We start from the raw sequence: 17,171 nt of genomic DNA on the forward strand, positions 1-17,171 counted from the left end.
TCAGAGACAACTTTTTGGAATCAGTTCTCTCCTTCTACCTTTACGTGGTATCTGGGGATTGAACTCAGGTCACCAGGCTTGTGTGGCAAGCACATGTTCATTTGTTTTAATGTTTTATCCCTTTTCATAGGTAAAGTGTTCTTCCCTTTTACTTCCTAAAATTAAGCATTTCATGTGTGTGTGTGTGTGTGTGTGTGTGTGTGTGTGTGTGTGTGTTTTGGCTCTTGAGATGGGGTTTCTCTTGTAGCCCTGATTGTACTGGAACTCACTATGTAGACCAGGCTGGCCTCAAACTCAGAGACCCGCCTGCCTCTGCCTCCTGAGTGCCACTGCCTGGCTTCTTGGCAGCTTTATTTAGTACAAAATCTTACATTTAATGTGTGGAACCCTATTTTGATATGTTTGACTTTTTTTTAAGAGTCTAGCCAAAGCTGCCCTGGAAGTTGTTAGGTAGCCTGTTTGACCTTACACGTAAACTGCTCTTGCTTCTGCCTCCCAAGTGCTGGGTTACAGATGTAATCGTATTTACATAGTGGTAACAGCTGTGTATTCTGCTTTTTCCACGGGATAATATCCTGTCATTAATGAAAACAATACCGTATCCTAAGTCAGCCTCTCTGGGGCAGTGGTGCCTATGTTATTTCACCTTTTCTTCTTGGTGGTCACTGTCCTGGGAAAGTAAGAAGATGGACGGACATGGTATTGCACACCTGTTTCTCCAGCACTTGGGAGGTAGAGGCAGGAGGAAGGTCGGAAATACACGTGCAGTGTCAGCTATAGAGCGAAGTTGAAGCCACCGAGAACAAACAAACACCCGTGAGAAGACTGCTAAAGCATTAGCTTTATTAGACACTCAAGCCTGTGGGCGTGGTTTTTACTTTCATTATCCTCTCTCTTTGCAGCAACTATAGTTTCTCAACAGATGGTTTCAGTGGTTCAGGAGGCAGTGGTAGCCATGGCTCATCTGTCGGGGTTCAGGGAGGCGTGGACTGGATGAGGAAACTGGCCTTCCGCTACCGAAAAGTGAGGGAGATCTACGATAAACATAAAAGCAACGTGGGCGGTAAGTGTGGGCGGCCGCTCTGAGCCTGCTTCTTAGTGATCTCCTGCATCCCTGTCCCAGAGTGCCTTAGATTCCCCCCTGCAACTTTTTAGGAATGTATGCCATGTTATTAATTCTGCTTTTAAAAACAAAACCATAGAGATGTAATTGAAACCCTTGAGAGAATCTGCACCAGTGATGGCCATCATAATGGAGATAGTGTGAGAGGCTCTGCACCATTGCTGAGAGAATGGAGCATGAAGGACTAGAGAACAGCTCAGTAGTTAAAGTGCTGGCTGTGGGGCTGGAGAGATGGCTCAGAGGTTAAGAGCACTGGCTGCTCTTCCAAAGGTCCTGAGTTCAATTCCCAGCAACCACATGGAGGCTCACAACTATCTATAATGAGATCTGGTGCCCTCTTCTGGTGTGCATTCAGAACACCATATAGTTAATAAATAACTCTGAAAACAAAAAACAAAAACAAAAACAAAAAAAAACAAAAAAAAAAAAATAAAGTGCTGGCTGCTCTTCCAGGGGACCTAGGTTAAGTTCCCGGCACCCATGCAGTAGCTCTCCGCCATCTGTAACCCCTAATGTATCTGACGCCCTCTTTTGACCTCTGTGGGCATCGGGCATGCACATTATGTGTGGGCACGTGCGCACACACACAAATAAATTTAAAAATTAAACAGGAAAAATGGTAGATGATAATCCATTAAAATGTGGGCTTTAAGTAGAAACTCTACATTCCTAATCCCCCCTACCCCCCAAAACAAGGTTTCTCTGTGTAGTCTTGGCTGTCCTGGAACTCACTCTGTAGACCAGACTGGCCTCAAACTCAGAGATCTGCCTGCCTCTGCCTCCCTACTGCTGGGATTAAAGGTGTGGGACACCATGCCCGGCTTCCTAATTCCTCTTAACAAAGTAACTTTTGGCCATTAAGCTATTCTTTTTCTTTTTCTTTCTTTCTTTCTTTGTTTCTTTCTTTCTTTCTTTCTTGCTTTTTTAATGGTTTTTCGAGACAGGGTCTCTCTGTGTAACAGCCCTGGCTGTCCTGGACTCTCTTTGTAGACCAGGCTGACCTCTAAACTCATAGCAATTCGCCTGCCTCTGCCTCCCAAAGTGCTGGGATTAAAGGCGTGCACCACCACACCCAGCTTAAGCTTTTTTTTTCCTTTTTTTTTTTTTTTTTTTTTTTTTGCTTAAGCTATTTTCTTCAGACAAGTACCTTTTTAAAGAAAATGTACTATATTCATCAACTTCCATTGCTATGATAAAATACCTGAAATGATCAGTTTAACAGGAGGAAAGACGTATTTGGTCCTGTTGTAATTTGGCCCTGTTATCTTGGGCTTGTGGCAAACCAGAATATCATGTCAGGGAGAGGCTGGTCACCGCATTGCAGCAGGGAAAGAGAGAGGGAGGAGGATGAGACGGTAGCTCGGTTCCTAATATCACATTAAAGCACTTACTGGTTCCAAGTAGGCCTGCCTCTGTCTAATAGTGCCTTCAGCGGAGGGCAAGCCTCATCACATTAACTTTGGGGGTATGGCTTAGACCTGGTATTTGGTTGGTTGGTTGGTTGGTTGGTTGGTGAGACAGTCTTCTTAGGATGCCCAGGCCATCCTTGAACTTGCTTCCAAGTACTGGGATTCTAGATAGCCCATGCAGTACCACCTCAGTACATTACATCTGGTGTAGTGTTGCTATGATTATTAAGCCGCACACCGTTGGTACTAGCTAATAGACTGCCGAGTTTTGAAGAGCAGCTGTTTATACTCCTCATAGCAAGTCAAATAGACCTAGTTACCACGTTGGCTGGGAAACAGGCCCAAGATTACAGTGTCAGTGTCCATGTGTGGTAATCTAAAAGGCCTTGGAAATTTTATCTGCCCAGAAATATTGTAGGTGTTAGTGTGCCTAAAATTCTGTTACTCAGAACTAATTAGTCATGGGTTATTCAAAATGGAAGAGACATCAGCAGTCTACTTTAAATATCTCTTTGGCATTTAAGAAATTAACATCTATCATGGGGCAAGCATAGCATATGGCAAGTTAGAAGGCTGGCCACATTCCCTGACTTTATGTCAGGGCACTTTCTAATCTGTTGTTGTTGTTTTGAGACAGGGTCTCTCTGTGTAGCCTTGGCTGTCCTGGACTCTGTAGACCAGGCTGGCCTCGAACTCATAGGGAACTGCCTGCCTCTGCCTCCCGAGTGCTGGGATTACAGGCGTGTGTCACCACTGCCCGGCTGCACTTTCTAATCTTATAGTGTTGCACTCTAAGAGGAAAATATTTAGCCGTGGGAAGCAGAGGCAGGTGGATCTCTGTGAGTTCGAGGCCAGCCTGGTCTACAAAGTGAGTCCAGGACAGCCAAGGCTACACAGAGAAACCCTGTCTTGAGAAATAAAGGAAGGAAGGAAGGAAGAAGGAAGGAAAATATTTAAAACTATGAGCCATCATCTTCAAAAAACATTCTGCACCAAGTGCCACATGGAATGTAGGGCTTGTACAGACTACACAGGAGAGTGTTCTTCATGTTGACAGTCATGTCACCCACTGTGTGACTGAAAGCAGAGACAGGGCCTTGAAGTTCAGTTGGGTCATTCCTGGACAACCCTCTAATACCAGACAAAAATCATGGGCTTCCAGCTCTCAGGAATCTAATTTCTTTTTTCAGATCCTCCCCTCCCCCAAGCCTAATCTCAGGTCCTTTCCTGCCTACTAACTGGACCTAGTTCCCTGGAAAGAGCGATACAGCGCACTGTGAGTCTCCTGGGCCTACCTGGGAGAGCATATAGAAAGTGGTGCCAGCCAGGTGTGTGGTGCACACCTTTAATGCAGCACAGGGGACGCTGAGGCAGGTGGATCTCTTGAGTTCAAAGCCAACCTGGTCACAGAGTAAGTTCTAAGCTAAGACTGCCTTAAAAAACAAAACACAACCAAAACCCCCCCTTAAAAAACCCAAAAAACTAATGCCTCCCTGTTTTTGTGGTATAAATAGAATAGAGGACTTTTTATTTAGCCTTTGCTACAGAAAATTCCGAGTCACACTCGCTCTTTGAATATATTGTGGCTCAGAGTATCTGGCAGTGGCTCCCACATGAGACCTGTTATGTTTTGTGCAAAGTCAATCTAGTCTCCTAGAGCAGCGTGTCAGTCTGCTGTTGGCTGGAGTTGTTTCAGAAGTGACTGTAGTGCAGGGGTTGGTCCTGCACCCTGGAATCCTGCCTGGCACCTTCCTGTGCAGGTGGAGGGGAGCCGGGAGAGTCCCTGGCACTCGGTGTTCCCACTAGCCCTGGAACCCTAAGCAACCCTCCTATGTTCTTTGGTCTTTTTTTTTTTTTTTTAAACAGAGAACTACTCTAGGGCCTGGAGAGATGGCTCAGAGGTTAAGTGCTCTTCTAGAGGACCCAGGTTCAATTCCTAGCATCAACGTGGCAACTCACAACTGTCTGTAACTTGAAGAGTTGACACCCACAGACATACATGCAGGCAAAACATCAATGCACATAAAATAAAAATAAGTAAAATATATATATATTTTTTAAACTATTTTAACACCACACATTTGTCCTTGTTTGGTTCTTGGAGTTGTGTTGCAAAGTAGGAGATTATACCAGAACCTAATTATGAAGTTTCTGTCAGCTGACCTTGTTATGGTGTGCCCATAGGAAAGCAAACATTTTGGTGAAGTGCCACATTTGAGTAACGCCATTCCCAAAGTTTCCTGAAGCATGTATAAACTCAGGGACTCATGGAAGTTACTTCTCCACAGCAAGTACATCGGCCACTGTGTGCTGCACAGCACCTGACAAATGCAGCTTAAAGCAGGGAGGTTTCTTCTGGTTCACAGTTCCAAGGCCGCATGCAAGTTACAGTGTGAGGAGCAGGGGCCGCTGTTTACACTGAGTCCACAGTCAGTTAACAGAAATGGAAGCATACTTGTGCCCAGCTTTCTCTCTCCTGTTTAGTCACCCCGACCCCAGCCCATGGAATGGTGCTGCTTACATTTAGAGTGGGTCGTCTTCCCACCTCAGTGACCTAGTTTTGATGGTCCCTCACACTAGGGACCAGAGATTTGTTTCCATGGTGATTCCAAGTCCCATGAAGCTGATGATCAAATTGACCGTCACAGTAAGTTTATGTTGTCAGGATGACATGTGTGTCTGCTTTATTGAAAGGCCTCCTGAGCCCCCAGAGGAAGGAAGCCCTGCAGAGGCTAAGAGCAGAGATCGAAGTTCTGACGGATTCCTGGCTAGGAACGGCGCTGAAGTCCTTGCTTCTCATCCAGTCTAGGTATGGAAATGCCTCTTTCACATCTCATCTTCTGGCACTGTTTTCTATCCCTACTCCAAGCTAGGCCATCCCATAAAATGGGGTAGGAACAGGGATTTGAAGGTTCAAGTGAGCCAACAGTGGAGGCAGAGGCAGGTGGATCTCTGTGAGTGTGAGGACAGCTGGGGCTACACAGAATAACCCTGTTTCAAAAATAAAACAAACAAAAAGAAAAGAAAGCAGGTTTTAAATGAAAAAAGGTATAGAGCCAGGCATAGTGTGCACACCTGCAGTCTCAGATCTGGAGAGATGGAGGTGGGAGGATCAGGAGTTAGTTCGAGGCCATCCTCAGCTATGTACTGAGTTTGAGGGCAGTCTGGGCTTCATGAGAGACTTAGAAAGAAGAAGAGAAACAGTGGATGTCTTAAGGAGATTAAGAAGCCAGCAAGGGCTCAGCAGAAGCTTGCTGCCTGATAGCATAAGTCCGACATGCACAACAAATGTCATTTGTTTAAAATTAAGATGATTAAGGGGTTTTTGCCTTGATGCCTAGACTGGAAAGTACATAAAGCTATAGCATGTACCTACACCATGTTGTTCTCCCCTCACGTCTCCAACCTGGGGAACCAACAAAACTCCACTGAGGATAGCAATCCAGTGGTATAGTAGAGTATGGTATAGTATAATATAGTAATCTTAAATTATCTCCTTTAGGACTTAGGGAATTATTGTGTCTTCTGGAACCTGACGGCTGTTGTGTGAAGAAAAGATAAAACTTACATCAGAAGAGTGGCATTTCCATTGTTTAGAACAGCAGATGCAATCTCCCCACTAAGAAGACTGTGATGGCAGCTAACAGGTGGCAGGATAGGGAGATGGCTCAGGAGTTGAGACACTCACTGCTCTTGCAGAGTACCCAGGTTCAATTCCCAGCACCCACATATGTCTGTAAGCCATCTTACTGTCCTTTAATATAGAAAATAAAATCTGAATAAGAGTAATAATTGAGCTAGATGCGGTGGCGCACATTTTTTTTTTAAATTAAAGATTTACTTATTTACCTATACAGTATTCTGCTGGCATGTGAGCCAGCAGGCCAGAAGAGGGCACCAGATCTCATTTTAGATGGTTGTGAGCCACCATGTGGTTGCTGGGAATTGAACTCAGGACCTTTGGAAGAGCAGCCAGTGCTGTTAACCTCTGAGCTGTCTCTCCAGCCCAGTGGTGCACATCTTTAATCCCAGCATATATGAGGCAGAAGCAGGTGGATCTCTAAATTAAAGGCCATCCTGGTCTACATATTGAGTTCCAGGACAGCCAGAGCTACAAGGAGAAAGAAACCAGGCTGGCCTCAATCTCATAGAGATTCACCTACCTCTGCCTCCTAAGTGCTGTAATTAAAGGCGTACACCATCAACACCTAGCATAAATAAATCTTTAGAAACATTTTTTTTTCCTTTTAAATTAGATCCCAAAGAGCTGGCCCATTCGAATTTGTGTTCCTGTGTTGCTTCAGTTTCGCTGTTTTATTTTCTTCTTACTCCCTTCTAGGAAGAACTGTGTGAATGTTCTGATCACTACCACCCAGCTGGTCCCAGCCCTGGCCAAGGTTCTCCTGTATGGACTTGGAGAGATATTTCCTATTGAAAACATCTACAGCGCTACCAAAATTGGTATGGTGTTACTCTCCCGCAGGGCTCTTCGGGAAACTTCCCCTGGGGCTTGTCTTACTGCTCGCTCTTCTGCTACAAGCGCGGTTGCCATCCGGCAGTCTTCTGGTTAGGTGGTTGGGCAAAGCAGTGACAGTGTTTGCTCAAGAAATCAGAACTAAGTAAGTTAGGTAATATGTTCTTTCTCCTACATTATCATCATCATCACCATCATTTTCTAGCTTAAAATCTGTTACTGAGTCCAGCTAGCCGGCTCACTCAGTACCTGCCACCAAGTATGATGGCCTGGGCTCAATCCCCAGGGCCCACATGGTAGAAGGAGAGAATCAACTCCACAGCTTGTCCTGTGATCTTCATGGCACATAGATGTACACGGATGTGTACACATACACACACACACACACACACACACACACACACACACACACACACGATGGCTTAGTAGTTAAGAGCACTTGTTGTTCTTGCCGGAGCCTGAGTTCAGTTCCCAGCACCCACGTGGTGCCTCACAACCACCCCTAACTCCTGGGGAATCTGATGCCCTTTACAGACCTGAGAGCAGCAGTGACACACAGGGTACATATACATACATACAGGCAAAACACACATAAAATGAATACATTTCATTTTTAAAAATTTTAAATAGCCGGGCATGGTGGCGCATGCCTTTAATCCCAGCACTTGGGAGGCAGAGGCAGGAGGATCGCTGGGAGTTCGAGGCCAGCCTGGTCTACAAAGCGAGTCCAAGACAGCCGAGGCTACACAGAGAAACCCTGTCTCGAAAAACAAAAAACAAAGACAGAAAATTTTTAAATGAGATAATAAGGGGGCTGGAAAGATGATTCAGTTGTTAAGAGCACAGGCACTGTCTGCTCTTGCAAAAGGACCCAGGTTCAGTTCCCAGCACCTACATGGCAGCTCACAACTGCCTATAATTCCAGTTCCAAGGGATCTGACACCACACACCAATGACCATAAAATAACACTAAATAGATTATTAAAAAATAAAATAAAAAATTTAAAGCAACCATGAAATATTAACAGAGAAAACTACCAGGCAGTGGGGGCAGCATTAGTCCCAGCACTTAAGAGTTCAAGGCCAGCCTGGTTTACAGAGCTCAAGGACAGCCAGGGCTACACAGAGAAACCCTGCCTGGAAACCTCCACCCCCGCCCCCCACTCCCAAGGAAAAAAGAATTGAGAAAAAACTGAGTTATTAGCAGGAGCTCTTTGGTCATTTAAGTTTTATTCATTGTTCCCTCAGGCTTGCCTGGAATGTACGCAAATGTGTAGCCAAGGATGACCTGGAAGTGGTGATCAGCCTTCCAAGAGCTGGGACTAAAGCATATGCCACCACGCCCACCTAAAATTGATTTTCTGTGTGCTAACTCAGTAACCTAAGACACTGAACTCTCAGGGTCATTCCTGAAACTGCCAGCAGTGGGCTTGGGGCCTTCGTTTGTTTTGTTCCGTTGAATCAGGGTCTCTAGCTCAGGTTGCTCCTTCTGCCTTACCCTTACCAAGTCTTGGTTACAGGCATTTGCTCCACATCAGATGTCGAATCCCCGGGACTGGTACTCTGAAAAGACTTGGTTGGCCACGTCCTCCACAGTGTCCTGAGGTGTAAACTGAAGCGCCTGGTAGAGCTAGCTCCTTTATACATCTCGCCTTCTTCACACGCAGCTCATAAGCTTTCTTGTTGTTTTATAAGCAAAATCTCAATTGACTGATTTTTTTTTTTTTTAACCAATAAAGACTCAAGAGCCAGATAGTGAGGTGAAAATCTACTAGCTCAGACAGGCAGAGAAAGCACCAAGCTGACCTTCCTACTCAGCTCAAGTCCCAGAAGGAAAAAGCCAAAAGCCCCTTCTGCACACTGCCTTAAGTACCCTTTACCTCAATTCCTCTCCTTTCTGCTTATTCCCTGTCATCTAGTTGCTAGCTCCGCCTCTTGACCTAGGGTTAACTTTATTTAATTCTGTGTACAGAAAGTTCTTAGGCTGAGCTACACCACAACCACCTGTTTGGTTGGTTGGTTTTGGTTTCTCTGTGTAAGAGCTCTGGCTGTCCTGGAACTCACTCTGTAGTCCAAGCTGGCCTCGAACTCATGGAGATCCACCGACCTCTGCCTCCCAAGTGCTGGGATTAAAGGCATATGCCACCACCACCTGGCATAACCACCTGTTTAGAATAAACAAAGTTCTTGGATTAAAGGTGTGTGCTAAAATAAATAAATAAATAAATACATAAATATAAAAAATAAAAAAATATAAAGGTCTGTGCTAAGGTTGATCCCCACCACAATTACTTGTTTATAATAAACAGAAAACTTTTGGGTTGAAGGTGTATGTGTGTGTGTGTGTGTGTGTGTTAGGGTTAGGGGCACACTAAACAAGAAACAGGTTTTTACAGTTAACAGTCTTGGGGTTCATAATGGGATCGACTATTGTGCAACATTTGTCCCCTCGCTAATGGTAAAAAGTTAATTTTAAAAATGAATTCAGGGATTGGTTGTAGCTAATTGTCAGAATGCTTATGTAGCATTCATCCCTTGGTTTGATTGCCAGCATCATAAAACAAGAAAAGGAAAAAGAAAACTAAAAGTTATAGGGCAGCCAAGCTTGGTGGTACACAGATCTCTGAGTTCAAGACCAGCATAGTCTACAAAATGAGTCCGGGACAGCCAGGGGTATGATACACAGAGAAATTCTGTCTTGAAAAAGACAAAAAATAAATAAATAAAAAGTTTCAGGGGCTGGGAGAAAGCTTAGTTGGTAAAGTGCTTGCCACATAAGCCTGAGAGGTGGAATTCGTTCCCCAGCACTCACGTTAGCGGGGGTGAGGACAGGCACTTGTGATCCCAGCATTGGGAAGGCAGAGACAGGCGGCTCCTTGGCGCTCTCGGGCCAGCTAGTCTAATCTAAGCAGTGAGCCTGAGGTTCTAGAGAGGGACCCTGTCTCATAGAACAAGGTATGTTTATAGCTCCCGAGCAGTGACAATTGAGGTTACCCAGGCTTCCATGTGCATGTTCACACATCTAGCCATGCACACAGACACATACAAAATAGAAAGTATTTGTTATTTGAATATTAGTTAAATTATTTAATAGTTAAACTAAATTGGGCTTGATCAGGTACAGTGCTCACTGAAGCATCTGGGAGGTTACACAATCATCAACATTAATTCAGCAACAACTGAATGCTACGGAGGAAAGTCAGGCAGGACTTCGAGGGAAGTTAGCACTGCAAGTGTCATGTGGACCCAAAGAGCTTTGTCTCTCAGAGGGACACTGAAACCCAGAGTGCACCAGTGTCTGGACCAGAGTACCTCTTAGATGCCACTTGGCTAGGAGTAGCAGATTACTGCTGTTCTGATAGAGCAAGCAGTTGCAAGTATAGGATTTCTGTCAGTCCCCTTAGTTTCTAGATTAATGCTTTTGTGTGTATTGTCTTTTGGTTGGTTGGTTTGGTTTGGTTTTTAGAGACAGGGTTTCTCTGTGTAGTCCTGGCTGTCCAAAGGGCTAAGATTAAAGGCGTGCTCTACCACTGCAGACTTTTTTTGAATGAAGTTCTTTAGAAATTTTTATTCAATTATTTGGTATGTGTGTATGCAGGCATGCATCTAAGGTACACATGAGGATATCAGTCTGCTCTCTCTTTCCAACATGTGGGTACTGGGGACCAAAGTGGGGTCATCAGGCTTGGCAGCAAGCACCTTCACCCACTGTGCACCCCACTGGCCTGGCCTTGGTGTGTATTGTAATCACTCGTGCAGCTGGCAGTCATGGCTGTGTGGAAGGGCCTTAGGGCACTGGAGCTGGCAGTCATGGCTGTGTGGAAGGGCCTTAGGGCACTGGAGCTGGCAGTCATGGCTGTGTGGAAGGGCCTTAGGGCACTGGAGCTGGCAGTCATGGCTGTGTGGAAGGGCCTTAGGGCACTGGAGCTGGCAGGAATTAAAGTGAGGCTAATGGCACAGGATGAAGGATGCAAAGTGGGCCTTGTTTAACTGACAGGGAAGGTAACTTGTGAGCAGAAAAAGGGACAAGGCTGAGTTGCAGCACACACCTGTGTTTACACCCCTGCATTTCCTGAACGTGGAAGGCTAAGGCAAAAGGATTCCAGTCCAAGAAAAGCCTGGGTGGCATGGCAAAACCCTGTCATTGTCCCCTTTACTTCAGCCCCTCCCCCCAAAAGCAAGGGCTATAATTCCCTTCCGTTATTTACTCTGTGAAGTAACCCTGTCAGTGTACTCGGCTTATGTTTTAGGTGTTGACTCCAGGTTAGGTTAGAATTTTGATACCACAGAATGATTCTTAGAACTGTCTACAATGAGCCATTTGGTGGCGCACGCCTTTAATCCCAGCACTTGGGAGGCAGAGGCAGGCAGATCTCTGTGAGTTCGAGGCCAGCCTGGTCTACAAAGTGAGTCTCCAACAGCCAAGGCTACACAGAGAAACCCTGTCTCCGAAAAATCGAAAAAGCGGTCTATAATTTAAATCACTCATTTTTGGATGGGGATGTAGTTCAGTGGCAGAGTGCTTCCCTGGCATGAACGCGGCCCTGGGTTTGGTCCCAAGCAACACCAAAAGTAATAACAACAGTAATAATTCTAAGTCAACTCATTCCCCATCATCACTAACGGCAGCATCTCTGTAACTAACAATGTACGGTGGTTGGGTATACAGCAGTGAGGCCGGCAGGCTCCATGGGTAGCTTGAAGCTCTTGGTCACATAGATGGCCCTGGTTCAAAGCCATGTGACACAGAACAAAAAGACATGAGTGTACGAAAGGGATTTGGGGGGCCACAGGTGTATGAGGGAGATGACAGGTGGGACTGGGAGTAATCAGAACACATTATTATACATATGACATTCTCCAAGAACAAGTTCAGTCGATAAAAAAGTGTCCTGGAGCTTTAAAAAGAGGAGGAACATCTGCTGCAGATCATGGCCACAGCCTGGATTTGGAGAGGAGATGCAAGTGAAGTCTAGCTGCTGGCTTGTTTGTGGCCTGGGGTCAGTCACTAGACCTGTGAAGGCCCGCTGTGTATAAAGTGAGGAGCGAGAGTTAAGGAAGGAGTTGGCTGCTTTGTAAATACACAAGAAGAGCTTGCTCAGAGCTTGTTCAGCCGAGGCTCATTGTCTTCTGTTTGTAAATACTCCTTTATGTTAAGATTTTGGGAAACCTTGATGTGAAGATTAGCGTGAGTCATTTGGTAATGGTGCACATTCACAGGCTCTGGGCAGAGGGGCTGCTGAACCTCTGGCTCCCCTCCCATCCCCTAACAGAGTAGTCTACGCAGGGTGTCAGCCGCGCTGTCTAGGTACAGGCAGTGAACAGAGCCACAGTCCCTGGGTTTGTTTGGTAGGGAAGACCGTCCTAACAGGAAATGTGTTTTCCTCTGTAGGTAAGGAGAGCTGCTTTGAGAGAATTGTGTCGAGGTTTGGAAAAAAAGTCACATATGTAGTGATTGGAGATGGACGAGATGAAGAAATTGCAGCCAAGCAGGTAACTGGAAAGGGGGAAAAAATGCAGTTATATGGTTGTGCATGAAGCAGTTTGAGAAACTGCACAGTAGAGCCAGGCATTGGGGTGCACATCTGTAATCCCTGCACTCTGGAGGAAGGAGGGGGCTGTGCTGGGTGGGGTGTGGGCAGGGCTGTGAGTAAAAGAGGAGATGCAGTCTGGGGGTATAGCTTACTTGGTAGGGTGCTGTCTAGAATGCATGAAACCTGCCACTCAAGAATCTTAGAGCCAGGGCTGCAGAGATGGCTCAGCGGTTAAGAAGCACTGACTGCTCTTCCAGAGGTACTGAGTTCAATTCCCAGCAACCACATGGTGCCTCACAACCATCTATAATGTGATCTGATGTGCACTGTATAAATAAATATTTGAAAAAAAATCTTAGAGCCAGGCCTAGGGATGTAGTTCAGTCTATCATGCTTGCTCATATGCATTGGAAGCCCCAGGTTCAGTCCCCACATAAGACTAGATGTGGTGGTACGCATCTGTGATTCCAGTACCCAGGAAGTGGAGGCAAGAGGCTCAGAAGCTCAAAGGCATCCCTCAGCTACGCAGCAAGGTCAGGTCCCCTCATCTAATCCTGAAGAGGGCCTCATCTTCATCTGAGGACATCAGAGTAACTTCACAAAGGCAAACTGCCCTGGCCGTTCCATGCTAGGGTCTGTCTTAGAAGTGGGGACAGGGGGAGAAAGAAGAGAACCGTTCACCCAAACTGGAATTGTATCGTGGAGGAAAATCTTCATTGCTTTTGAAAGCCCTGAACGTTTGTTCACATAGTCCCCCTGTCACTGTGTTGGCCCAGCCTCAGGTCACGCCTTTAATCTCAGCACTGGGGAGGCAGAGTCAGGTGGATCACTGTGAGTTCGAGGCCAGCCTGGTCTACAAAGTGAGTCCAGGATAGCCAAGGCTACACAGAGAAACCCTGTCTTAAAAAAACAAAAAGGAAGGGCGGGGCTGAAGAGATGGCTCAGTGGTTAAGAGCATTGGCTGTTCTTTCAGAGGTTCTGAGTTCAATTCCCAGCAACCACATGGTGGCTCACATCTATATGATTTGCTGCCCTCTTCTGGTGTGCAGGTGTACAGGCAGATACAATACTCATATACATAAAATAAATACATAAAACATTAAAAAAAAACATGGGTAGCAGGCTGGAGAGGTGGCTCAGAGGTTAAGAGCACAGCCTGCTCTTCCAAAGGTCCTGAGTTCAATTCCCAGCAACCACATGGTGGCTCACAACCATCTGTAATGTGATCTGGTGCCTTCTGGCCTGCAGGTGCACATGCAGACAAAGTGCATGTATACAATAAATGATTTTTTTTAAAGCACAGGTAGCATTGAAATCTCATAAAAATCCTGATGTCTGCAAGTGTCTTGTGTTGTACAGAGTTCTTACACATGACTTCATCCTTCAGTCCTGTGGGATGGGCAAGGACAGAGGGTTACCAGGAGCCTGGAAGAGACCTCTGTGGAGGAGAGGGTGCAGGTTGGGACCGGAAATTGAGCTAACTAGGCTTCCTTCACCTCTTCCAGCACAACATGCCCTTCTGGAGGATCACCAACCACGGCGACCTGGTGTCCCTGCACCAGGCTTTAGAGCTGGACTTCCTGTAAGACCTGGAGTGCGGAACCTTCCTTCCTCGTGAGCCTCTTTCCCTCCCACAGGAGCCAGAGGCCAGAGCCCTCTGAGACCCTTCTCTCCTGACTCTGTCTCTGTCTCAGCGCCCCTCCCCTTGTCTTGTGCTCTCTCTCTCTCTCCATGGAATGCTGGCGAGAACACAATCAGAACCAAAACTGCAGCTCCTCCTAAGAGTGAACTGCAGCCCCGTCCCCTGCAGGGCAGGAGGCCGCTGCATGGAGCAGCAGGCGCACTGTGGCTACCGGGCTTTAGTTTTTTTTCTATTTCCTTTGAAAAAGGAAGAACACGAAGAGGCAATGCTTGAGACACCGTTGCACTCTTGGTGCGTGGACAGACGGGGGGCTGCTCCTGATGACGCTGACGGAACATGTGTCCCCCTGAGAGCGTCTTCTGTGATCTTAGCTGTAGAACTTCTCTCCAGAGAATGGGAGTGTTATTTTTGTAGGGGAGGGTCTGGTCTCTGAAAGCAGCTGCCCCCCTTTTCTATGAAGAAAGCCTCGTGTAAAGTTTCTGTGACTGTAGTAGTGGAAATATCTAAAATACCTCTGTGACAGCAGCACCTCGTCAGTGGCTGCAGCGCTCTGCTCTCTAGGAGGCTTCTTGCCGTCAACAGGGCCCTGGTCACCTACTAACGTTAGACTCTGGCATCTCCCATCTTGTAAGCCTCGGTCTCCTTGCCAGTCCTCCTTCCTCTGTAACCAAATGGCACAACCCTGGAAACTCCTCACAGACAATAAACCTAACCCTTTAGCCTGTAATTCAGAGGCTCTGTCCCGGGAGGCTCAGCCTCTACACTGGAGAGAAGCAGCTCGGGCTTCTTAGGACTTTCATCCTTGGCTCCTGAGGTAAGATTCCATGCAGTGCTCTGTTCTGACCAGATGCCCCCTCTGTGGCTGGCTCAGTCATCACATGCTGGGCTCACATGCCCTCAGTATCTCACATCCGCCTCTCCACGCAGCTCTGGCCAGCCCCTGCCCACTCAATTCAAGGCAAAGTCTAAGAGCAGGCTATAGCTGCTTCTTGCGCTGTGCACTTACATGGAGTTATCCTAGCTTGTATATACACGGATCTGTACCTGAGAGTGGAGAACAGATAGCTGAATTAAAATCCTTCCCCATGAGATACCCCACTTCTCAGATTCCATGCTCAAGTGGGAAACCAGGCCAGAAAGACTTTCTTGACTCAAATGCTTGACAATATAATCCTGAGCTAGGTGCAAGAACACCTCTCAGCCTGCCCCTTGCCACCTACACAGTTTGGAGGGGAGCTGGGACTAGTCCCAGTCTTCAAAGCCAGCTAGGGGTTTTTATTGTTTGCTTTGGGTCTGGGGTGGTTTTTTGTTTGTTTTTTGAAGGCACTGTCCCTTCAGGACCAATGTGGGTGCCTGCTTAACTGGGCTAAACTTCCCTAGAGTTGAAATGTGCAGCCTTGGCCCTCAGGAGGTACTTGACCAACCCCTAGCTATAATTACTGCTCCCAGAGATGCTGCAGCACAGAGGCAAGACTCCTTAAAGCCAGGCTACCCGACAAGACAGCAACAGAAGTGTTACAACTGAGACCAGCAGCTGACGACGCGGGGTGAGGTTGGTGTCGCGGCTTGGCCACTCATTTGCCTTTGCTTTGAGGTAGGAGTGGGAGCAGGGAGCTAGAGTCTAAGCCAGATCTTCCTAGGCTAGTTAGCCCCGCTGTCCCAACCCCGCCCAGCCTGCTTCCAGGCCCATCATAGGAAACTCCACGATAAATTCTCCTTTCAAGACCCAAACCCTTCGCTCATTGCCACTGTAGTTTCTGTCCTATTGGTGCTGTGCTTTGGACTTAAAAGGCTGCCAGTGGTGACACGTGGCCCTCGACACACAGGTACCACCGTAACACTTCAGGGGGAACTCTTTATTCTAAGAATATAACAGAATCCCTTCCCTCTTGGCCAAGCTGAAGAGACAAGGAGGCGCTCTGAGCTGAGCAGCCACCCTATCAGCACAGGCAGGAAGCAAGAGGACACTGCTGTCTCTGGACACTGCTGCCCTTTGTGCTGGCTTTCCTCCCTTGGGAAGGAAACTGAGCAGACAGCATCAAGAGCTACAAGTGCTGGAAGCGTGGCTCGGTGGTTAGTAGCACTGGCCACTGGTGCAGAGAGGTGCAAGGTATGAACACCCGCAAGGCTGCTCACAGCCATCTGTAACTGCAGTCCCAGAGCATTTGATGCCTCTTTCGGCCTATTCAGGCACCAAGCACTCACTTGCATATAAGAAAACATACACATACACATAATACAATTTTTAATAAAATAAAAGCTGTTGGAAGATAGAGCTAAAGGAAACTGGGTCCTTTATCAAGAAGAGCACCTTGGAGAAATTAGCTGGCGAATTTTTTTTCCTATTGGATCCTTTGATCTGGAGGGTTAGTCTGGACATCTCATGGTGAGGGTTAGTTCTAGGGGTGTCTGTGGAGTTACGGGAATGCCCTAGGATACGAGGTGGCTTGACTTTCGAATGTAAAACTGACTGTGCCTTAGCATCACCCTGTCCAGTGCCCCTGGGGCAGCTGGTGGTGTCTGGGAGAGTGGGTACCTGCTCCAGAATTGATTTGGGCTTTTGATTTGTGGGTGTTGTTTTCTCTGTGACTTAAGTGTCAGTGCTAGTGTCCCTAGAGACTTGGCACAGCTTGTGTGCAAGTTCACCCGAACTCAACCTTCACAGCTCCAAACTGTAGCTGCAAGCACGTGGCGCTTCTAGACATGGGAGTCACGGCAAGCTCCGCCTCCTTCCTCACTCCTGCCCAGGTGTGGCTGAGGCCCTTCTTATGTACGCGTGTGTTCCTTGTTGCTCACCGGCTCTCCATCTTGAAGAGGCTAGAACTGCCCGGGCACATTCAGTGCAGATGCCAAATTGGAATTCTGAGCTTCTTAAATATCTTAACCACAGAGGGGAGACTCTGCTTGTGTCCCAGCCTCATCCACAGGCCACCTGCGCTCCCTCTGCCGCGTCAGCTCTAGCGAGCGCAGCTCCCTGGCTGCGTCCTCC

At 46.9% G+C, this 17,171-nt stretch overlaps 1 protein-coding gene across 7 annotated transcripts in view; it reads left to right on the plus strand.

Moving 5' to 3' along the window:
• Nucleotides 1–14,909, plus strand: part of EYA3 (EYA transcriptional coactivator and phosphatase 3) — a 79,914-nt gene extending 65,005 nt beyond the window's left edge. For all 7 annotated transcript variants that reach the window (XM_084787486.1, XM_084787487.1, XM_084787489.1 and 4 more), the window contains 5 exons: nucleotides 903–1,063; nucleotides 5,227–5,341; nucleotides 6,872–6,993; nucleotides 12,399–12,499; nucleotides 14,046–14,909. In XM_084787486.1, the coding sequence (XP_084643612.1) occupies nucleotides 903–1,063; nucleotides 5,227–5,341; nucleotides 6,872–6,993; nucleotides 12,399–12,499; nucleotides 14,046–14,126 (580 nt within the window). In that variant the 3' untranslated portion in view covers nucleotides 14,127–14,909. The remainder of the gene's footprint in view (nucleotides 1–902; nucleotides 1,064–5,226; nucleotides 5,342–6,871; nucleotides 6,994–12,398; nucleotides 12,500–14,045) is intronic.
• Nucleotides 14,910–17,171: the final 2,262 nt, after the last annotated feature.

This window comes from Acomys minous (genome assembly GCF_964271855.1).
Source record: "Acomys minous genome assembly, chromosome: 6".
In the NCBI taxonomy this organism is placed as follows: domain Eukaryota; kingdom Metazoa; phylum Chordata; class Mammalia; order Rodentia; family Muridae; genus Acomys; species Acomys minous.